Source organism: Oncorhynchus nerka, linkage group LG16 (genome assembly GCF_034236695.1).
Source record: "Oncorhynchus nerka isolate Pitt River linkage group LG16, Oner_Uvic_2.0, whole genome shotgun sequence".
In the NCBI taxonomy this organism is placed as follows: Eukaryota; Metazoa; Chordata; class Actinopteri; order Salmoniformes; family Salmonidae; genus Oncorhynchus; species Oncorhynchus nerka.
The window spans coordinates 18,228,501-18,253,578 of record NC_088411.1 but is presented as its reverse complement, the minus strand read 5'-3'; the positions used below and the strand labels follow the sequence as shown (position 1 = coordinate 18,253,578).

The following is a 25,078-nucleotide window of genomic DNA, read 5'->3' as shown; positions in this document are numbered from 1 at the left end:
CGCTTCATATTGGTTGCCAAACCCACTGGCTCTAGGTCATCTATAAGTCTTTGCTAGATAAAGCCCTGCCTTATCCCAGCACACTGGTCACCATAGCAGCACCCACCCATAGCACGTGCTCCAGCAGGTATATTTCACTGGTCACCTCCAAAGCCAACTCCTACTTTGGCTGCCTTTCCTTCCAGTTCTCTGCTGCCAATGACTGGAACGAATTGCAAAAATCACTGAAGCTGGAGACTCATATCTGCCTCACTAACTTTAAGCATCAGCTGTCAGGGCAGCTTATAGATCATTGCACCTGTATATAGCCCATCTGCCCATCCAACTACCTCATCCCCATATTTTTTTTTTTTTTTTGTCCTTTGATGTTCTAGCAGCTTCCCCAAGCTCCAGGCTCTCTCTCGCTCTCACTCACTCTCTCTCTCTTGCTCTCTCTCTCTCGTTGTCTCTGTCTGTTTCTCTCTAAGTTTCTCTCTTTTTCTATGCCTCTCTCTTCCTCTCTTTCATTTTCTCTCTGCCTGTTTGTTTTTTCTGGTATGAGTCCTGCGCTCATAAGCCCGCCACCTGGGGCCCTGCCATCACTCTCTGCCTAGGGAAGAATGTAAACACTCTGCACACACACCCGCACACACACACACACACACACACACACGCACACACACACACACGCACACGCACGCTATAGAATCCCTTACTGGGGGCGGGGGGGTAGATTGGACAACTCCTGCTCAGTCTTTCTCACGCCACACTCCCAGCAGCCAGCACAGAAACAAACAGTTTATGTATCCACACAGCAACCTGTTTAACTTCCAACATATCACCTGTCCTGAGTGCTAAACACATTCTAACCCATTTACAGCAAGTGGTAAACAAACTTCATGCGCGCCGGCCCAGGCCTCTCCTCACACAGAGTGCTGTTTACCCCAGCGGTGTCACAACGCTGACACTTTTACATGCCGGTGATGGACCTGAAGAGTGGGGCTGAGGAGACCTGCATGTCTGTAAAACTGGATTCTTGCCTGTTTTGGTTGGTGTCCAGAAAACTTTCACTTTGAGCTTGGGTTTTATGTAAAATGATTAATGGAAATGTAGGTCGCCAGTACAAATTATAACACCATTCATTTGTTTTAGAAAATTGTGATTTTGTGCATAATGTGCCATTTTTAAACAATGCACTTTTCCTGAATGAGTCTTCGTTATCAGTTTGTTTTCATCTTTGTGTACAGTACATTTTGTAATTGTATGGTTGTTGTAAAATGTTAACACAGGTTTACAGTAGGCTACTGTCTTTTTCATTGTCCAATAACAACTAACATTGGCACCATCTACCTTTGTCAAGCATTCTCTCTGTGGTCATAAACATTAACACATTCAAAATAATAACTATGTATAGTGCCTTCAGAAAGTATTCAGACCCCTTGACTTTTTCCACATATTGTTAGGTTACAGCCTTATTCAAAAATGGATTAAATGGTTTTTTCCCCCCTCATCAATCTACACACAATACCCCATAACGACAAAGCAAAAACAGGTTTTTAGAAATGTTCGCTTTTTTATATTAAAAAAGACGGAAATGTCACATTTACATAAGTATTCAGCCCCTTTTCTCTGTTCTTTATTGAAGCACCTTTGGCAGATATTACAGTCTTCTTGGGTATGAAGCTATAAGCTTGGCACACCTGTATTTAGGGAGTTTCTCCCAATCTTCTCTGCAGATCCTCTCAAGCTCTGTCAGGTTGGATGGGGAGCGTTGCCGCACAGATGTTTGATTGGGTTCAAGTCTGGGCTCTGGTTGGGCCACTCAAGGACATTCAGAGACTTGTCATGAAGCCACTCCTGCGTTGTCTTGGCTGTGTGCGTAGTGTTGTTGTCATGTAGGAAGGTGAACATTTGCCCCAGTCTGAGATCCTGAGTGCTCTGTAGCAGGTATTCATCAAGGATCTCTGTACTTTGCTCCGTTCATCTTTGTCTCGATCCTGACTAGTCTCCCTGTCCCTGCTGCTGAAAAACATCCACACAGCATGATGCTGCCACCACCATGCTTCACCGTAGGGATGGTGCCAGGTTTCCTCCAGACGTGAAGCTTGGCATTCAGGCCAAAGAGTTCAATCTTGGTTTCATCAGACCAGAAAATCTTGTTTCTCATGGTCTGAGAGTCTTTGGGTTTATTATTTTTAATAAATGTGCAAACGTTTCTAAAAACCTGTTTTCAATCATTTCTAAAAACCTGTTTTCATTATGGGTTATTGTGTGTAGATTGCTGAGGATTTTTTATATTTTTTATCCATTTTAGAATAAGGCTGTAACATAACAACATTTGGAAAAGTCAAGGGGTCTGAATACTTTCTGAAGGCACTGTATGTGGTTGTATTTGCCTGATGCCAGTGTTGTAGGATTCTTACAATGTACAGAATGTCTCAGAGACCTGCGATCAGGACATTTTTCAGTAGCTCAGGATTATATTTGCTTGTGATGCAGAAAGAAAACACAACAAGTCAAATATTCCCCCCAGAAAGAGCTGCCTGTTTTGATTTGTCATTCCCCTTGGTTGAAAAAGCAGAAATCCAATACCTCTGACCCATATTGGATCCATACTGAAGCAGAAGGGTTCGGACATCCGTTTTCACAGTGTTATTGCCATGTCGAACACGAGCACAGCTTTATCTGAAAATATATGTATCAATTAGTTCAGTCTCACAATTGTCTTAGTACCTCATTGGCCTGCTTTGCTAGCAGATATACTGTTGTTTAGCGTATCTGAGTCCTTGTTGTTGAAAGGGCCCTGCTGTAATGTATTCCTAAAACTCACCATGTTGGCGTTCTGACTACAAATCAGCTGAAAATGTTTTGGGCTAACAGTGAAAAAGACAAAAAAAAGGACACTTGGTAAGAGACTAAAGATATATGGGAAAGTACTTCTTAGCTATGTATTTTGCCTTTTTATCTATACATGTTGACCTCAAGTAAAAGATCATGGGAATGCACTTAAAATCGACTCCAGGCCCGTTTTAAGACACGAGACAACAAAATGGGTCTGGAATCCTTTGTTTAGATTTGCTTCTCCAGTGCTCACGAGAAGCTCTCATGACAATGGGAGAGAATGGTACAGTGATTCCGTGATGCGCAAACATGTCATAAAACCACAACAAAGTAAATACTGCCATCTTCACGGTTCAGGCCAAGTTCACTGTTATGGCTGAGAGTAGACGAAGCTAAAATACTGGCAGAGTCAAAGCCAAGCTCGCAGGAAACAAACCCAGACAGATCATAACTGTAATATCTCTCTTTAATGAGTGAAAAGACACAAATACTTCATTGACTGTCTCCCATTATAAGCTGCTGTGTGCAAACTCTGATCTGGTGAATAAAATGTTCATCAGTATAGTGTGAAAACTAAATGAGACAGTTAAAGCTACCGTCTCAGCTTCCAAAACAATGAAACTAAAGTCGGTCCGAATGGGACCGTAGGACTTGCCAAAGCAGCCATCCTTAACTTTATTGTGAAGCACACATCACAGACGAGTGACAAACCAGACAGTTCTCTTAGCGGGAGAAGCTTCAGTTCAGTTGGCGAGCGTCTTACTATTATCTGTGTTTCAAATGGGCACACTTGAACCATCACATTAGCTCCTTGACAGCCTCTTCACTCTCGTCTCGGACCAAGTCCAGCTTCGACACACACACACACACACAAATACACACCCACACACACAAATACACACAGAGGATCCTTGGCATGGGGTAGCAATACCAGGGCTGTCCTAAGGCCATGTCTCCATGAAATTGCTTTTATCACATTTATGTTGTCCTGGACCTGAGAGAATTTCTCTATATATTTTAATTGTCGTCTAAACCCTCTTAAGCTTTTTATTGTTAGTGAAGATAATGCTGACATATGACTGTATCAGGACTTTTTACAGCCATGCTTATGGAACCAAGAGTAAAATAAACTAATTTCAGTTTGATATTTTGTATATCACACAGTCACAAATGATGCCATGGCTGGGTCACAGTGGAGTCTTAATTCCTGCATCTTCATAGTCCCTATACCATAGAGAGTCACCTGGATGGATTCACTGTCAAATCTGCCCCCTGTATTTATCAGAGCACTAGATCATTCTGTAATGAAAACACAATTACGTACCAGCTGATGTATTACTAAGGTTAGCTCTTCATGTAAACAAACCAGCCATGCTGGTTAACTTCCTCCCATTTCACAAAAATGTGACAGGTGTGTCTTCCATCTTAATATACCATACTATCAAATGATGATCTATAGAATGATCAGATGGATGTACAGTCCATCAGAAGAGCAAAACTCGCACCAACGGATACTGTGCATTTATTTCATTGCTGGCTGAATGATCTACCCACACTAACATGGGTTTTTACTACACCCTGCTCTTGTGAAGGTCAGTGACCTCTCTATATTAGTGCAATGTGATGTACTATACTGTAATTGCTTTTTCCTTACACTAGGTATCCTTACTCTCAGGAGCGAATTATCTCACAAAGTGGATGTAAGCCTGTTTTAAAATGTAAAAAACAGCTGACGTTAGGTTACGGCTGTCAATCGGAAGCATAACTAACTAACTCCTTCAATCCTCCACCTGTGAAGTGCACAACACTGTGAGGATAAATAGTTGTGGGTTGATGTGGTGAGGCCAGGCATATGGCATTCTCCAGGTGTTTTATAGCATGACCTGCGTGATTATGTTCATGTGTCTAGCACCTGAGAAATACTAGATGTGCACATAAATAACTAACCCTGGCCGTCCACATCCTAATCCTAGCCTCAACTCTTATCCCAACCTTAGCTTCATGTCCACACCTCGACTCAACCCTAACCCTAACCATAACAACCCCCTGATATTTTGTTCTCTTACAGTTATGGAAGGCCCAGTAGCAAAACAAAGGACACTGTGACTCTGTGACAAACAAAGCTGGCCCCGCAGAGCTATAGTAGGGTTTTAATATTAAACTAGAAGCGAGTTAACCCCGGCAGACTGGCACCTCAGGCCCTCCCCACACTGACAGTCCTACAAAGAACCATTGATCAGTGGGGACTGGGAGAATTGTCTACATAGGCTGAGTCATATCTTCCTCCACCTATCTTATCTTCCTCTACGTAATGTTTCCCTTTTATTACAGGTGTTTATACCATTCCTCTTGTTCCTCGTTACAAAGGTTCCTTTTTCTCTTCCATAACGCTATTTCCCTATTATGTCAACATGTAAACAATGCGGTAAATAATGGTGTCAACAACACTAGACTCAACCCCCCTCATATATAGCACATTATTTACACTGTGATGTCATAGTGAAATAAGTTTAGCAATTGATTAGCTTTTCTTTCTTTCTAAATGTCTAAGGAATGTAGTTTACTTCCAAACATAGTTTAAACCCCCCCCCCCCCCCCCCCCTCGTTGTTTATAAAGTGCTATTTATTGTTACTTATACATGAGTACACTTAGGAAAAGTTTGATTTGATTTAACAGTAATGTATTTTTTTGGGCTGCACCATCTGCACAAGGAATGAACAGTAGTACAACATGTTTCTCTGGCTTATGATCCATCCTGTGTGTTTGGTCATGGCCCCTGCAGCTCCTGTGGTGCGTTTGTAGATCCATTAGACCACACAGAGATCCCATTAGTGTCAAATACTGTTGATGAGGCCCTCTTACTTTGGGAGAACCACCCACATAAAACTGCCACTGAACCTTTAGCCCCAGTCTTGGATCAACACTGCACACCTTACTGTGTGTGTGTGTGTGTGTGTGTGTGTGTGTGTGTGTGTGTGTGTGTGTGTGTGCGTGTGTGCGTGTGCGCTTGTGTGTGTATACTTTCTGCTTGTGTGTGCGTTCCCCTCCTGGACTATAAAGTCACTCCAGTAAAATAGCTCTCCCTTGTCTTATCTTGATTGGCTGGGACAAGGCCGGGCGGAGAAAAGGGGAGGCAGACTGATGGGTGAGGATCCACAGACGCTTTCAGTTGCGTTCAGGACATCAGAGAGGACAGACAACAGAACCCTTGAGAATGAGCCTGAGACGAAGACAACTTAACCAAACACACAGCGACAGGCAGACGAGCCAAAGACAACTTTACCAAATACTAAGAAGACAATGATGACTTTGCTAATCCCCGTCAACTAGGTGAGGGACAAAGGACAAGTTAACCAATGCTTGTGAACTAGGACAGATGACAACTTTATAAAATACTAAAACTAGTGGAGATGCCGGAGGAAACTTTATCAAACTGATCACAACTTAAAAAGGAGTGTCTCAGTTTAAAGCCTCGATGAGATGGGGAACATTGCTCCAAAATAATACACAACTAGAATAAGTGCCTGGATATCTTTACTAAACACCTGTCAACCAAGAGAAGAACACTATTTATTCCCAAAACATTAGTTACAGGAAGAATTTACCTTTAGAATATCAACCCACGCCTAAAAGAAGTGAAACAACAATCCTAAGAAGAAGCGGGCTCCATCTCTACCAGGCAACTATAAAAATGTACCTAAACCAATCACAAATCATCTTTACCCGAAAAACCCACTGTTTTGAGGCGAGCCTACATTGAAGAGAGAAGACACTGCCTTTCAAAAATCAGCTCAGAAGCCAAACACTGAGAGCCGCCTACACCGTGAGTAAGTCAACTTAACCAAGCACATAAAACGTTCACAAGTCTCAAATCATCTTTACCTGGAAAACCACATTGGTGAAAGGACTGGACACTTTAGAGAAGAGGCTTGTCCATGTGTTGGTTCCGTGTGGTGTGGATGCTGAGAGGTAAGACAAGAATGAGTGTGAAGAGAACATCGATGGCAGGCGGGTCGATGAGGAGCCATCCAGCTTGTATGTAAACAAAGTGCCATACCCATGCTACGACCAGCCTGGCACAGAGGGGGGTGGGCCCTGGGGAGTACCACACTCTCTCCTTTACTCCTACTGCTCCTCTCCAGTCTGCAGGTAAGATGGTGAGCCACGCGCGCACACACACACACACACACACATTAATATTAAGATCACTTTATTTGTCAGCACAAAGTCCAACCAAAATCTGCTTTATCCCAACGCCCCCGAAAGACACACATACAGGTTAAGTGACTTGCTCAAGGTACAACGGCATCTAGGACTTGATAATAGCAACCCTCCGGTTGCCAGCTGACTTCCCACCAGATATTTTCCTGTCAGACCCGGGACTCAAACTGGCTGGCAACTCTCCGGTTGCTGGCTCCTCTCTCTAAACCGCTTGGGTACCTGCGGCCATATGCACACACATACACATACAAGCAGGGCACACACATGTGCATGTACTAATCTGAATTCAATTTCTCCAGAATATTGATTCTAAACCAGTTTTGGAGCCATTTGATATTTCCTTTACAACTTTTCCTACTTTTTTCCTGTCAGGAGTGCCAGTAAAAACTAAAAACGTTTTTAATTTTTTTTTAAAATTATTATTATTTTTTTGCATTTATTTGAACACCTATAGTACATATATAATATTCAGTAAAATATGAAAAAACAAATACTCTGTTAAAAAAGTGAATTGAAGTAATCTCATAAATATTCCAACCTCACAACCGAAAAACATAATTTGCTCCAAATTCCAGTTCTCCTTAATCTGATTGAGAGGATGAATTGCTACCGTTGAACTGTACACAGTGAGCCCTGAATTTATGGTTATGAAATCTTTATTTATTTTTATGCGACTGGGATATGAATGAACTTTGGAGTTGCTTAGCAACATGGCTATATGATAATGTACTGGGTTGCATGGCATGGCACACATATGGCTGTGCATATCACTCCAGACATAAATATTATGTACCAGAACAGCCAAAAACGGACATACAGTATACAGCACATAAAATACACTGACACATTTCCAAAGTATGATTCTATCTTTGTAAAAAAGATAGAACAGAAAAGTACATAAAACTAAAACTCAATACCTTCAGTATTACCTTGTGTACTTACTGTAAATACATCTCTTTACTCAATAGTAGCTACATACTATATGATAAACATGATCTCAGTAGAGATCTCACTGATTTTATTCCCAGGCCCTCAATGAAATGAGCACTCTCTCCAAATATGTAACTGAGTTAAGCTCAGAATCCCTTAAGTGGCTCAGTGGATTTTTAAAGTGTTTTCTCTTAAAGTAGAGGAGAGCCCCTGTACCTTCTTTTCATCCCAGATAGTAGTGAGAGATCTAACAGACAGACAGACAGACAGACAGACAGACAGACACAGACACAGACAGACAGACAGACAGACAGACAGACAGACAGACAGACAGACAGACAGACAGACAGACAGACAGACAGACAGACAGACAGACAGACAGACAGACAGACACACACACACACACACACACACACACACACACACACTCCTCTGTGATAGCTGCTGTCCAGAAAACCTGATGACAAGAGACAGAAGGGGTTAATTGAAGCGGTAGAAAGTCAGGGCGCTCCTAGGATAGGACAGATCACATTGGAACAGGTGGTGATGGAGGGGGAATAGAATGGACAGGCACAGGGAGGTGACACATTTCAGATAGATATACAGTATGTATCCCCATTGGAGTGTGAAGGCAAGGCAGGAAATGTTGGTCAGAGAAAGAGTACCCCACATAGAAATAGAATCCATTGGATTATATATCTATGGTACTGCACCCCACCTGTGGAATAACAGATTCTAGATGGGAAAACCTTGATTCTCTGTTTACTTTACAAAAAGAAGAGAAGGGTTGGTCTGTCACTAGAATAATTGAATTTATTATGTTTTGTCAATGTTTTATTTGTATAGAACATTGCCAAATCATGTGGTAAGATATTTTAAAGTATCTGCCCAGTTACCTTTCAAAGTTAATATTCTGTTAACTCATATCCAAATAAGGTTGTTGATACTCGTATTTGTGGCCAAATAATAAATTGGAGAAAAAAACACTTCAAAAACCCCACCTCAAACTTGTATCTCAAACAGACCATTTAAAAAATGCTTGCTATTTCCTCATAGAGCATAACGTAATCTTGAGCTGGCCAATCAGCAGTCTAGAAGAAGGTGAGCTGGCCAATCAGCGGTCTACTTGCGTTAATCTTTTTTCCGACTGGTATACGCCCACACCATTAACCATTTTGTTGTTGGGGTAGGCTCACACAATTGCAACACAGAAATGCTGCTTTTTAACATACTTCGTTAAAAAGATTTGTAAGGAAAATGTATAAGTCATATTTCATAGAAATCTGGAAACACTGTGCAGTCACTTTACATTTTGGACCAAGATCATGATTAGGCATAAGGTTGTGTTTACACAGCCACCCTAAGAACCCAAATCAGATTTTCTTTATACTTCAGACATTTTTTGGACTGTCCACACAGTTTTACATGTGACCAAAATCAGATTTGCACATTCGCATTGATGTAGCCTCTGAAGTAGCAAACAGATGTAAATGCTCATTTCCCATCACTGCTACTGTAATGTTGGGGTGGTTGTTATGGTAAAAACAGGGCATGCGCAATAGTGTGCAATAATGATGCATTCATAGCCAAGTGGGAAGGTGGTATTTACCACATACAACTGGGAAAAATCCACTTGAATGCCCCTCGTAATTACTAGTTGGAAACTCGTCTATCATCCCTGAGCTCCGACTTGTCCCACATGCTGAGCTCTGATATCACCTACTAAGGAAATTACCTCGATAACAGCATTTTCTGGAGTTAGATGTAAAAACTAAACATTATTTGTAAAATCTCTTCTGTTTTTTGAACGCTATAATTGGTTTACAATCATGATGTCTGCACTTACAGCTTGTTGGCCATTAGCCAATCAGCGTTTCTCAATTAGTTCAAAGCACATGAATGGATCCAACTGGTATTTACAAATTCACAACTGTTAATGACCACCTTTCCACTTGGTTATGAACGCAGCATCAAACTACTTAAGAGCAAAAAAATCTCATCTGAGCGTCCAGACAGAGGTTGCATATGGAGGATCGGGTTTGTATCAGGATTCAGATTACACAGGAAGCCTAATTCTGATCTTTTGCCCAATCATTGGATAAAAAATCAGAATTGCGCTGCCTGTGTAAACGCAGCCATATGGAGGTGGTACTGTATGAACTGGAAGTCAAAAGATTAGATTCCCTGTAGTTATTTTTGATGTTTACACATTAGGGAAAGACCAGATAGATATCAGATATGCAAATAATTGTCCAAAGATCATAATTGGGCTGCCTGTGTAAACGCAGCCTAACTGAGTAACTGCTGGTCAAATCTCACATTTTGATTTCTCTTCTCAGAGTAAATGAAACAGGTGCATTTACTTCTATTAGTTTAGACCACATGACATTAGGGTCTCGATTCAATCTGTATCGCCGAAGTTCAACACTATAGCACGATTTAAAATTTAAGACAATGTTCCTGCGTCTGCGGAGACTGCATTCAAGGTTAGCCTTGCATATGTCGGCTCAATCGTAAATGACCTTTACATTTCAATTGTACTACAGTGCTGAACTTCGGCAATACGGATTGAATTGAGCCCTAGGCTTGTGAAATTGTCTACACAGACACCTAACAAAGATGGAGGCTGGGTAGTTAGATAGCTCAACAGGAATTCTACTCAAATACTGCCATCTTGTGGACTCTCACTAAAACCACATTCCCCTCAGTCTTCTTGGCACCTTGTTGGGGGTGGTAAAAATGTATAGTTTATCATAAAATATTCCTCTCTTTATAACTGTCTTATTTCACATGAAAGGTGGTGGGCTCTGTGATTAATTTGATTTTATTAGGATCCCCCATTAACTGACGCCACGAAGATGAAACTTGAAGAGTTGATCTCTAAACGGAATGAATATAGGGAGAACTGCACCAGGATTTTAGCAGAAAGCATCTTCTCAGAAACTGGTGAGCAGTTTGTTTTTGGCAATGGCCAGTTCCATGTATCATTGTGCCATTCTTCCGCTACAATGTGTATTGTCATTTAATTGCAGCCAGATTGTCAGGGCAGCAATTGATCTATATGGAAATCCATTTCCCGTTAATTAAGCAATAGAACTTTATTATTGATGTACTTTTCTGTTTGTCTCTTACTCTATACTTGTTTGTCCTGTCAGGAATCTACTGTAACGGGATGGTTGACGTGTTTGTGTGTTGGCCCCACTCAGCCCCCGGTAACGTGTCAGTGCCCTGTCCTTCCTACCTTCCCTGGATTACAAATGGTGAGTCTGGAGGCTTTATTCGGGCTAAATCAATCCATCAAATGCAATTTGGATTCAGAACTAACCATTCTACCGAAACAGCCAACTGTTATTTTTTGGAGTGCATTAAACATTAACTGGACATAGGTGGTGAAGTCAGTCTTTTTGGATCTTAAAAAGGCCTTTGATACTGTGAATCATGAGGTCCTCCTATCCGAACTATCCTCCCTTAAATGTGTCCACTTTAGTCATTAGTTGGATGTATTCCTATCTGACAAACAGAAGTCAATGGGTTTGTTTTGGGGGACACTTCGGGGTCCTACAAGGGCTCTATATAAATGATCTCCCGCTTGTTTGCCCACAAGTTAACATGCAGATGTATGGGGACGATACAGTTCTGTATGTGCACTCAAAAATAGACAACTAGTTGTTAACAAGTTAACTGAAGCTATGGTACATGTTTCTACATGGATGACTAATTCTTGCCTGCATTTAAAGACTGTTTCTATGTACTTCTCTAAGAAATCCATTGATTCTTCCCAACAAGCTGTTCTTGTTAATGAGGAGCGTCTGAAAGTTGTGTCTAATTTCAGGTATCTCGGCGTGATTTTGGACTCCAACTTGACATTTAAGAAACATGTGAAGACGGTGCTTAACACAGTCAAGTTTGGATTATCCAACTTTAGGTTTATAAAACTATATATGCATGCTATATTCTTCTCACATTTGAGATATTTCCTCACATGCTGGTCACAGGCGGGAGCTACTATTCTGAAAGCAATTGAATCACTTGATAACAAACCAAACAGTTACCATCATTGTCATATAATTGACATACATCATTTATTTAGTCTGTATAGCTTTAAGCAGGATGTAGATGCGAGCCTTGTCTTTAAGATCCTGAATGGTCTTGTCTCTCCACCCCTATGCCGGCATATCATGTTCAAGGAAAGCCCCTCCAGGATAACAGGGCAGTAAACTAGAGGGGATCGCGTTGTCCCTTTTCCACACAGTAAAATCAGTCAATCGGCCTTCTCTGTTAGAGCTACAATACACTGGAATATCATGCTCAAGGAAAGCCCCTCCAGGATAACAGGGCAGTAAACTAGAGGGGATCGCGTTGTCCCTTTTCCACACAGTAAAATCAGTCAATCGGCCTTCTCTGTTAGAGCTACAATACACTGGAATATCATGCTCAAGGAAAGCCCCTCCAGGATAACAGGGCAGTAAACTAGAGGGGATCGTTGTCCCTTTTCCACACAGTAAAGTCAGTCAATCGGCCTTCTCTGTTAGAGCTACAATACACTGGAATATCATGCTCAAGGAAAGCCCCTCCAGGATAACAGGGCAGTAAACTAGAGGGGATCGCGCTGTCCCTTTTCCACACAGTAAAATCAGTCAATCGGCCTTCTCTGTTAGAGCTACAATACACTGGAATATCATGCTCAAGGAAAGCCCCTCCAGGATAACAGGGCAGTAAACTAGAGGGGATCGCGTTGTCCCTTTTCCACACAGTAAAATCAGTCAATCGGCCTTCTCTGTTAGAGCTACAATACACTGGAATATCATGCTCAAGGAAAGCCCCTCCAGGATAACAGGGCAGTAAACTAGAGGGGATCGTTGTCCCTTTTCCACACAGTAAAATCAGTCAATCGGCCTTCTCTGTTAGAGCTACAATACACTGGAATATCATGCTCAAGGAAAGCCCCTCCAGGATAACAGGGCAGTAAACTAGAGGGGATCGCGTTGTCCCTTTTCCACACAGTAAAATCAGTCAATCGGCCTTCTCTGTTAGAGCTACAATACACTGGAATATCATGCTCAAGGAAAGCCCCTCCAGGATAACAGGGCAGTAAACTAGAGGGGATCGCGTTGTCCCTTTTCCACACAGTAAAATCAGTCAATCGGCCTTCTCTGTTAGAGCTACAATATACTGGAATATCATGCTCAAGGAAAGCCCCTCCAGGATAACAGGGCAGTAAAACTAGAGGGGATCGCGTTGTCCCTTTTCCACACAGTAAACTCAGTCAATCGGCCTTCTCTGTTAGAGCTACAATACACTGGAATGCAGTGCCCATGGACTTGAGAAGCTGCACTGACTCTTGTATTTTTACATTGAAAATTGAAAACATGGCTCAAATCTATCCAAACCTGTACACATGAGTTATCTGTGATTCCTCATATGTAAGACGACAGTTGATGATAGTGTTGTTGTTGTTGTTAGAATGATATATTTTGTATTGTTTCAGTGAGTATTTATATTGTGGCTGTGTAAAGACCCTTACATGCTCAGGGACTACAGGTGCAAATGAGCTTTTGGCTAACCCCGGCACATTTACATGGATGTTTCATTATTGTAATATTGATGTTGATTTATGTGCATTGTCCCGTATGAATTAATACATATCACACCTATCCATGCATTCTATATCTATAAAGTCATGTGATGGCACAACATCATAACATTTCATATAGTACCACACGCAATTAGAAGCACAGTTAAACGTGCCTTCCAACATGGTTGGAACATGAGCAAATCTCTCCATAACCGATCTAGTCATTCCTCTTCTCTTCCTGACCCAGATGACTCCAGGAGAGTGTACATGGAGTGTCTGTCCAATGGGTCCTGGCGACTCCAGGAGAATTCGACGGATGTCTGGCGAGAGAAGACAGAATGTGATGACCAAGACTTCTTTAAGCCCGAGGTGAGGAAAAGGCTGTGAGAGGAAACAAAGTGGAGACTTGCCTTGCATTTGGAAAAGGCCTTGCAACTGAAACGTCAACGATAAATCATACCCCAGTTGTATTTTATTAGGGATCCCCGTTAGCTGCTGCCAAGGTAGCAGCTACTCTTTCTGGGTTGCAGACAAATTAAGACACTTATATTACACATAAAACAAAAGATAAAACAATGCATCATGTAGCACTGTCACACCACCACATATCCACAACACAACATGTATGATACCACTATACAACAATATTAAAATGTAAGTGTGTGTAGAGTGCATGTGCCAGCACCCATGTGCCTATGCGTGTGTCTGTACCTGTGTGTGTGTCTCTTCACAGTCCCTGCTGTTCCATAAGGTGTATTTCTTTCTGTTTTTAAATCTGAATCTACTGTTTGCATCAGTTACCTGATGTGGAATAGAGTTCCATGTAGTCAAATCAAATCAAATCAAATTGTATTTGTCACATACACATGGTTAGCAGATGTTAATGCGAGTGTAGCGAAATGCTTGTGCTTCTAGTTCCGACAATGCAGTGATAACCAACAAGTAATCTAACTAACAATTACAAAACTACTACCTTATACACACAAGTGTAAGGGGATAAAGAATATGTACATAAAGATATATGAATGAGTGATGGTACAGAGCGGCATAGGCAAGATACAGTAGATGGTATCGAGTACAGTATATACATATAAGATGAGTATGTCATGGCTCTATGTAGTACTGTGAACCTCCCATAGTCTGTTCTGGACTTGGGGATTGTGAAGAGACCTCTGGTGGTCTTGTGGGGTATGCATGGGTGTCCGAGCTGTGTGCTAGGTGTTTAAACAGACAGTTCGGTGCATTCAGCTTTTCAACACCTCTTACAAAAACAAGTAGTGATGAAGTCAATCTCTCCTCCACTTTAAGCCATGAGAGATTGCCATGCATATCATTAATGTTAGCTCTCTATGTACAGCCACACTGCCCTGTTCTGAGCCAATTGCAATTTAACTTAGTCCCTCTATGTGGTACCTGACCACACAACTGAACAGTAGTCTAGGTGCAACAAATCTAGGGCCTGTAGGAGGGATAGTTGTAAATCATGCAGCCCCTTGTCACGATCACAGATTTTAGAGAAACAACAAATGTCGATACATATAAGTGTCTAACATCGGCTGAAAGCTTAAATTCTTGTTAATATAACTGCATAGTCCAACTTACAGTAGCTATTACTGAGAAAAAAATGCCATGCTATTGCTTGAGTAGAGCTCCTAACAACAAAACACTTTTTTCACCGCAATAGGTTTGGTAAATTCACCTCTGAAGGTGAAATGTGTACTTACATTCTGAAATCTTGCTCATCCAAAGGGTCCCAGAGATAACATAGTGTTGTGTTGTTAGATAAAATCATTTTTCATATCTTAAAAAGGTCCATATGGCATCCACGGTCGATTTTGTATTTCCACTCGTTCAATTTATCTTTATCTTGGCCAGGTTGCAGTTGCAAATGAGAACTTGTTCTCAACTAGCCTACCTGGTTAAATAAAGGTGAAATAAAAGAAAAAGAAAAAGAAAGGAGTCTTTGAAAATCTAACCCTAAACATTGTTTCAACCAGTCAAATCACGTTCGTATGTATTCCTCAGAGATCCTAGAACGTAACCAGACTTCACTATATCATTAAGGGTGTAGTATATCCTATAGGACACCAAATTTGGTCAGAGAGCAACGCCTTCATGGCACGCCGATGACGCTGGCGGTCTTCACTTGATCGACTCTAACTTGTCAAATAAGCACCAAACAAAGCTAGCTAGATAGCCAATGAGCTGGGCTTTATGGGAGTATCCGGAAATCTGTCCCCGTATCTGTCGCAAAATGTAGCTGTTAACCTTGTGCGACAGCCAGCCTTTTCCTTTGGGACAAAAATTAAAAGAATATGGAGAGTTATAAAGTTATGAAAATTGGTTATTTGCAAATGTCCAAGTATACAGATTTGATGATATTCTTGCAGAAAAATGTAATATAAATGTAAACGTCTCCTTCATGATTTGCCCAAATGTACCTGGGTAACTTCACACTAAATGTCATGTAGTTTGCTCATACTTCAAGTTATTGAAAAAAAAGTGGGCTATCCCTAAGAAGTTTTTAACTACTGTTGTATCAACATGTTTTGAAAGTTTATAATCCAGGGTTTCTACAAGCTGTTTAGTCACATCAACTTGCTCAAATTCCACATAATTCATTACAATATTTAGTTGTGGTGTAGGGTTTAGTGAATGATTTGTCTCAAATACAATGCTTTTAGTTTTTGAAATATTTAGGACTAATAGGCTGACCACACTGCTTGCGTCACGTCAACGAGCGTCTGTGTTGCCACGGGCTAAAATAGAACTCCTTTATATTTCTGACACAGATCGCACTGCAAGTCCTGCCTCTCCCATCTCCTCATTGGTTTATAGAAGTGGGTACCCATGTGCCATTGGTTATACCCACGTGGGTGATTGAAAGACAAACTGTGTTGCCGGTCGGTGTAGTAATTCTATGAAAGTTTAGAAGCCAATCACCACATAAGTTCAAAGATGAAAAGGCCTGGAAAGAGGAGAGATGATTAGAAACGATTCGGTTGACTGTTTAATGTGGATTAATTGTCGGAGTAGAGAACCTTGTACATTTCAGGTAAAATAACAACTCAATGTTTATATCCCAGGACAAATTATCTAGCAACAGCAAGCTAGCTAAATTGTTTTGATATTTTAACCTGTGTGTCGTGATCGCGTTTGGTGTGGGGGGACAAAATAAATGTATGCACGATGGCGCACGATGGCGCTCACACCCAGCCGGTTTTGCTGTCATTTCTGTCACTGTAGTAGCTGATGTGTATAGTGTTGAGTCATCTGCATACATAGACACCCTGGCTTTACTCAAAGCCAGTGGCATATCGTTAATAAAGATTGAAAAAAGTAGGGGGCCTAAACAGCTGCCCTGGGGAATTCCTGGTTCTACCTGGATTATGTTGGAGAGGCTTCCATTAAAGAACACCCTCTTTGTTATGTTAGATATGTAACTATTTATCCACAATATAGCAGGGAGTGTAAAGCCATAACAAATACGTTTTTCCAGCAGCAGACTAAGATCTATAATGTCAAAAGCCGCACTGAAGTCTAACAAAACAACATTTACAATCTTTTTATCATCAATTTCTCTCAGCCAATCATCAGTTATTTGTGTAAGAACTGTGCTTGTTGAATGTCTTTAAATATAAGTGTAAGTCTGTTGCCAATTTGTTTACAGCAAAATAGCATTTTATCTGGTCAATCTGGTCAAACAGGTATCTGGTCATTTTTTCCAAAAGTTTACTCAGGGTTGGTAACAGGCTGATTGGTTGACTTCTTCAACCAATAAAGGGGGCTTTACTATTCTTGGGTAGCGGAATTACTTTTGCTTCCCTCAAGGCCTGAGGGAACACTTTCTAGTAGGCTTAGATTGAAGATATGCAAATAGCAGAGGCAATATTGCCCTCTATTATCCTCAGTAATTTTCCATCAATGTTGTCAGACCTCGGTGGCTTGTCAGTGTAGATAGACAACAATCATTTTTTCGCTTCTTCCACACTCACTTTACGGAATTCAAAATTACAGTGCTTGTCTTTCATAATTTGATCAGTTATACTTGGATGTGTAGTGTCAGCGTTTGTTGCTGGCATGCCATGCTTAAGTTTGTTAATTTTGCCAATGAAAAAATCATTAAAGTAGTTGGCAATATTAGTGGGTTTTGTGATGAATGAGCCATCTGATTCAATGAATGATGGAGCCGAGTTTGCCTTTTTGCCCAATAAATTAATTTAAGGTGCTCCAAAGTTTTTACTATCATTCTCTATATAACTGATCTTTGTTTCATGGTATAGTTTCTTCTTTATATCCAGTTTAGTCACATGATTTCTCAATTTACAGTATATTTATCTGTTGTGCAGCCAGACTTATTTGACATTCCTTTTGCCTCATCCCTCTATACCATACATTTTTTCAATTCCTCATCAATCCACAGGGTTTTAACAGTTGTTGCAGTCATTTTCTTAATAGGTGCATGCTTATTAGTAACTGGGATAAGCAATTTCATAAATGTGTCAAGTCTGTTTGCTCCTCATTACACACCATGGACCAACAAATATTCTTTACATCAACAATATAGAAATCACTACAAAACATATTGTATGACCTCTTATAAATTATACTAGGCCCAGACTTTGGAACTTTGGTTTTCCTAGATATGGCTACAGTATTGTGATCACTACATCCTATGGATTTAGACACTGCTTTAAAGCAAATTTATGCAGCATTAGTAAAGATGTGATCAATATATGTTGATGATTTCATTGCTGTGCTTATTTGTAATCCTGGTAGGTTGACTGATAACCCGATACAGGTTGCAAGCACTAGTTACAGTTAGAAGATTTCTCTTGAGTGGACAGCCTGATGAAAGCCAGTCAATATTTAAATCACCCAGAAAATATACCTCTCTGTTTATATCACATACATTACGGGTCAAAAGTTTTAGAACACCTACTTATTCAAGGGATTCTCTTTATTTTTACTATTTTCTACATTGTAGAATAATAGTGAATATATCAAAACTATGAAATAACACATATGGAATCATGTAGTAACCAAGAAAGTGTTAAACAAGATTCTTCAAATAGCCACACTTTGCCTTGATGACAGCTATGCACACTCTTGGCATTCTCTCAACCAGCTTCACCTGGAATGCTTTTCCAACAGTCTTGAAGGAATTCCCACATATGCGGAGCACTTGTTGGCTGCTTTTCCTTCACTCTGCGGTCCGACTCATCCAAAACCATCTCAATTTGGTTGAGGTCGGGGGATTGCGGAGGCCAGGTCATTTGATGCAGCACTCCATCACTCTCCTTCTTGGTAAAATAGCCTGGAAGTGTGTTGGGTCATTGTCCTGTTGAAAAACAAATGATAGTCCCACTAAGCCCAAACCAGATGGAATGACATATTGCTGCAGAATGCTGTGGTAGCCATGCTGGTTAAGTGTGCCTTGAATTCTAAATAAATCACAGACAGTGTCACCAGCAAAGCACTCCCACACCACCATAAAGACACGGTGGTTGGAACCAAATTCTCCAATTTGGATTCCAGACCATAGGACAAATTTCCACTGGTCTAATGTCCATTGCTTGTGTTTCTTGGCCCAAGCAAGTCTCTTCTTATTATTGGTGTCCTTTAGTAGGGGTTTCTTTGCAGCAATTCGACCATGAAGGTCTGATTCACACAGTCTCCTCTGAACAGTTGATGTTGAGATGTATCTGTTACTTGAACTCTGTGAAGCATTTATTTGGGCTTCAATTTCTGAGGCTGGTAACTCTTGAACTTATCCTCTGCAGCAGAGGTAACTCTGGGTCTTCCATTCATGTGGCGGTCCTCATGAGAGCCAGTTTCATCATACCACTTGATAGTTTTTGAAACTGCACTTGAAGAAACTTTCAAAGTTCTTGACATTTTCAGAATTGACTCACCTTCATGTCTTAAAGTAATGATGGACTGTCATTTCTCTTTGATTATTTGAGCTGTTCTTGCCATAATATGGACTTGGTATTTTACCAAATAGGGCTATCTACTATATACCCCCCTACCTTGTCACAACACAACTGATTGGCTAAAACGCATTAAGAAGGAAAGAAATTCCACAAATTAACTTTTAAGACGGCACACCTGTTGATTGAAATGCATTCCAGGTGACTACCTCATGAAGCTGGTCGAGAGAATGCCAAGATTGTTTAAAGCTGTCATCAAGGCAAAGTGTGGCTATTTGAAGAATCTCAAATAGAAAATATAGCTTGATTTGTTGAACACTTTTTTGTTTACAACATGATTCCATATGTGTTATTTCATAGTTTTGATATCTTCACTATTATTCTACAATGTAGAAAATAGTACAAAAAAAGAAAAGCCCTTGAATGAGTAGGTGTTCTAAATCATTTGACCGGTTGTGTACATTATCAACCATTTAACACATTATCCAGAAACTGACTGTTAGCACTTGGTGGTATATAGCGGCTTCCCACCAGAATGGGCTTTAGGTGAGGCAGATGAACCTGTAGCCATATTACTTCAACAGTAGTTAACAGGAGATCCTCTCTAAGCTTTACAGGAATGTGGTTCTGAATAGTGTATAAACGGCAACACTGATCTTTTGGCATTTCTGTCTTTTCAGTAGATGTTATAACCATGTATTGCTTTCATTGTATCAGTGAAATTTGAATTTCTAAGTGAATTTCAGAGGTAAAGGTCAATTGCCTATTTTTCCCTTTTTTTTCCATGTCTGTGTCTTTCAGGAGGATGAGTGGTTTCGCCATGCAGCCCTTAGGGTCATCTCCATCGTCGGCTACTCTCTGTCTCTCTCCTCCCTTTCTCTGGCCACTCTGCTCATGGGCATTCTCAGGTTAGTGTCAAGGGGCCAGAGCACAGGGGTCAGGGGGTTAGGCACATGTTAATGATGATCATGATGAATTCTACTTTTGTAGGGTGATGACACAACTGCAAAGCAATGACATACTCCTTAGTCATGGCATTGATTCAATGTCATTAATTGATAATAACATATAAAACAGATACCAGGGGAAGCAGAATAACAAGATTACAGATTATGTTATCGATCACTATAAACCACAATGGATTGCCTATGTACTGAGCATTCATCTTAGTCGCATAATCACAAAATCAATTTCCACACTAAATAGTCAGTGGTGGGTTTGAGTCAATGCCAACCTCTGTCTCTTCCAGGAAGCTCCACTGTACGAGGAACTACATCCACATGAATCTGTTTGTGTCCTTCATGTTGAGAGCCATGGCCGTCTTCATAAAGGAGATCGTGTTACATGTCATGTACACCAAGCTACCCAGTGACGACCAAGGGTGGAACTCATACTCCAACTCAGTGGTACTCATGTCCTGTAGTTTGTTTTAAAAAAAACTATAAAAACATTACATTTTCAACCATGCTGGCCTTCAGGATACTTATTTCTTATGATAGAAGAAATCTCGGGCACCCAGAACCAAATCTCAGGTGTGCTCTTACGTTAACGTCTGTCACAAGAGACTATAATGTAAAGTACATTTATTCAACAAGGATAAGGCAATGTCATATATCACATTTCATCTAATATCTCCTCTTCCTGTAGATAACGGTGGTATGTAAGGCCTCCCGGGTATCCATGGAGTATTTTGTAGCCTGTAACTACTTCTGGCTCCTGGTAGAAGCAATCTTCCTCCAGACCCTCCTCTTCACCGACGTCCTCACCAAGAGACGGCTGCTCAAGAGATACATGCTCATTGGCTGGGGTATGGTTCTAAATGTTTATAAGATACATGTTAATTGGCTGAGGTAAGGCGCTAATGTTTAAGAGACACATTCTGATTGGTTGGGGTGTAAGGCTCTAATGTTTGAAAGGCACATGTTCATTGGATAGGGTAATGCTCTAATGAAGATAGATTGACAACTCATGGCAACAAAATACTTTTGCTCTTGCAAAAAGGTACTCCATTCGTGTTTGTGGTGCCATGGACAGTGAGCAAAGTTTTATATGAAAATAAAGGGTAAGTATTTTGGGAGAATTAACACCACTCATTTCAAGACTTCTGGTCATATTTCTGTCTGTTCGCATAAAGTAACCAATCAGTACTGATCTGTGTAAATACCCAATAGTCTATGATACAAGCTGATGCTGTAGGCCCAAATCTCGCTTGAATCTCTCCTGTCCTAAGGTGCTGGAACAATGAGAATAGATGGATCTGGTGGATAATAAGGGGACCCATCACTTTATCTGTGCTGGTGAGTAGCAACCTACAATATACAACCTATAGAAACCTCCTGTATCACCACTCAAATAATGCTCCACTGATATCTAAGAACGTGACACAACGATAAATCGTCTATCAAACCATATGACTCCACAGTGTACGCCAAAAGTGCACAAGACTGACACACTGGGGGCATCAGCTCTTGTGAGATTTCCTGGGATTCTTCACTGATTTCACACCGATTTTGGGATGTCTAAGATCAATAGTTGAGACCATGTGACATAGACGTCAGCCAGAGCAGTGGGTGTCAGAAGCAGTCACAAGCATGTCATATAGGGCAGAATGGTTAGGGTGCACTGATCCCAATAAGATAGGGTTTCTCCTCTTAAAGACACAGTTGACTTTTTACACACCAGCCTAAAAACATAAGCATCTCCTACTGTTTTACAGAAGAATAATATACTTGATTTGTGTTGCAGGTCATTTTCTACATATTCATCAAAATACTAATGTTGCTGCTCTCAAAGTTAAAGGCAGACCAAGTGAAATTCACAGACTACAGATACAGGTGGAGTACGGTCACTCTAAAGGTTTACTCTGATCTTTGACAGTAGTAGCCAGCACCCTCGAGCAACTATTTATTTGAACCCCAGTACAGTCTGAATGCCAAAACTCCTTTCCTTTTCTCTGTTAGCTTGGCCAGGGCTACGATAGTCCTGATCCCTCTACTGGGGATCCACGAGGTAGTTTTCACTATACTGATAGACGAGAGTGTGGAGGGAAGCAGCCGCTATGCCAGGAACTTCATTAACCTCACTCTTAGCTCCTTCCAGGTAAGAGCTTATAACAAAATGGCCACCTTCCACAAGAACATAACAAATGTTTAATTGTTCCTGTTGAGTAAAGAAAGGAAAACATCCTGATCCCATTAAGAACTGCATTTAGAGGAAAATAAATTGTCTTGATAATAAATGCAAATGCCCGGTAGAGTTTGCTACCTTGAATACAATCCTTATGTGTCATACCTCTCTCTCAGGGATTCTTGGTTTCTGTGCTGTACTGCTTCGCCAACGTAGAGGTAACTATCCACAAACTAGCTGTTCAATTTACTGTAGCCTAAGCGTTAGCTTAACAAATCGTTCTAATCGTAATATGAAATAATAAATAAATACAAATAAAAACATAAACAAAAATCTGTTATCTCCAGGTCCAGACAGAGCTGAAAAAGCGATGGCAGCTCTTCCTGTTCACAAACCACTTCCAGGTCACGCCCTGCATTGACTTCCGGGGCGAGCCCCTCAAACATCTGTGGAAGTGCTCTAGAGGCCGACGCCCCCATGGCTCCCAGCAGAGCGAATCATACGAGGAGGGGGGTGGGCCTGCCACACACTCCCACTTGCTGCAGGTGGCCTTGCAGGGGCAAGGAGGGCGACGAGAGGTGGAAGGAGGGGAGGTGGCAGGGTGGCGAGATAGGGAGAGAGACACGGGAAGATTGGAGTTCCACACCAGGAAGAGCCTGTCAAGTAGCGATGGAGAGATGACGCTGGGAGAGACCATGGAGGAGATCCTGGAGGAGAGCGAGTTCTAACCTCCTCCATCTTGTGGACACTCCCTGTCCTGGTTGGTTAGGTTACTTTGTAAATATAATCTGTTACAGTTACCTGTCCAAAATTGTAGTCAGCAGTGTAACTTTTGGATTACCCAAACTCAGTAACACAATCTGAATACTTTCAGTTACTTTTGGATTACTTTCCCCAGAAGAGGCGTTAGAAGAAGACATAAAGGATCCATCAAACACATTTGGTGTGTCATCATAGTGGCCTCTGATTTGTGGTCAGCCACACACAGGTGGAACGAACTTGCCCCTTTTTTCAATACTGAATTGATTGTCATTGAGAAAACCGAAACAAACATCCTTTCTGAATTTAAAAGTAATTCAAGAAGTAGTCATCTAGTTTCTCAAAAGTATCTGTAATCTGATTACAATATTTTAGCTGTTTTTTTGTAATCAATTACTCCCAAACCCTGCTACCTCCCTTTCCGGACTGTTATGAATTGTTAAGGTGCCTTGTTTCCTGACAGATGGGGAGAATCTCAATTGCGTACTCCTTGCGTCTTCTCTCCTCGCCTCCTTCTCAAAGGGGAGAACCCTGGTTTTCTCATCCAATTGGGTTTGAGAAGGAGGCGAGGAGCGAGGATGTGATACTAGTCCTTGCTTGGATAGACAATGAGATTGGTGTTGTTGTATCTTTGTACAGATTCTTTGTATGGTACCTTTGTGTATCGTTTTGTTTACGTGGATGTGAGTAATGTTCCACTATAAAAAAAATATGAGTTTTATGAAAAATCATAATTACATACACTGAGTGTACAAAACATGCTCTTTCCATGACATAGACTGACCAGGTGAATCCAGATGAAAGCTATGATCCCTTATTGATGTCACTTGTTAAATCCACTTCAATCAGCTTAGATGAAGGGGATGAGACAGGTTAAAGAATGATTTTTAAACAATGACACAATTGAGACATGGATTGTGTATGTGTGCCATTCAGAGGCTGAATGGACAATACAACATATTTAAGTGCCTTAGAACGGGGTATGGTAGTAGGTGCCAGGCGCACCGGTCTGAGTCAAAAACTGCACCGCTGCTTGGTGTTTCACTCTCAACAGTGTGTATCAAGAATGGTCCACTCCCCAACTTGACACAACTGTGGGAAGCATTGGAGTCAACATGGGCCGGCATCCCTGTGGAACACTTTCAACACCTTGTAGAGTCCTAGACAAATGGAGGCTGTTCTCAGGGCAAAGGGGGGGTGCAACTCAATATTAGGAAGGTGTTCCTAATGCTTTGTACACTCGGTGTATATTTATGTACATACTTTTTATCGAAAAAACAATCAAATGACTCAAATAAACGTTATCACATAAAGGTACTTCCTGCAGGTATATAAACACAATAGAGCATTAACAGGTAAGTGTAAATTTTTTGTTGTCAGAAATGGTTCATATTGAAGAGGACAGTCTGAAGGATACGTGTTACAGTCAATGTGCATGATGTGGGTATTATGTATTTGTCATATCTAAAAGTGTATAGTGGTACATTAAAGAAATCTTGTATTACCGGTTGTGTTTGAAACAAATCTCTGATACTGATGACTAAATAATAAAAAGGTATACGGTATCGACACACAACAGATACAGCATGGGGAGGGGGGGGGCAGCCTAGTGGTTAGAGATTGAATCCCCAGGCTGACAAGGTACTGTTGTTCTGCCCCTGAACAAGGCAGTTAACCCACTGTTTCCCAGTAAGCTGTCATTGTAAATAAGAA

At 41.0% G+C, this 25,078-nt stretch overlaps 1 protein-coding gene across 2 annotated transcripts; it reads left to right on the top strand.

The window, feature by feature from the left end:
- The first annotated feature begins 5,929 nt into the window (after window positions 1-5,929).
- LOC115144147 (glucagon-like peptide 2 receptor) lies at window positions 5,930-24,869 on the top strand. 2 transcript variants are annotated; one of them, XM_029684930.2, is made up of 13 exons: window positions 5,930-6,970; window positions 10,804-10,918; window positions 11,128-11,232; window positions 13,795-13,916; window positions 20,282-20,388; window positions 20,730-20,886; window positions 21,128-21,287; window positions 21,482-21,542; window positions 21,711-21,777; window positions 22,226-22,314; window positions 22,441-22,579; window positions 22,783-22,824; window positions 22,954-24,869. In XM_029684930.2, the coding sequence occupies exons 1-13, from the start codon at window positions 6,881-6,883 to the stop codon at window positions 23,332-23,334; spliced, it is 1,635 nt and encodes a 544-aa protein (XP_029540790.1). In that variant the 5' UTR covers window positions 5,930-6,880; the 3' UTR covers window positions 23,335-24,869. The 2 variants fall into 2 exon arrangements, with proteins under 2 accessions (XP_029540790.1, XP_064858546.1); XM_065002474.1 differs by having other exon boundaries at window positions 6,897-6,978.
- The last annotated feature ends 209 nt before the right edge of the window (window positions 24,870-25,078 follow it).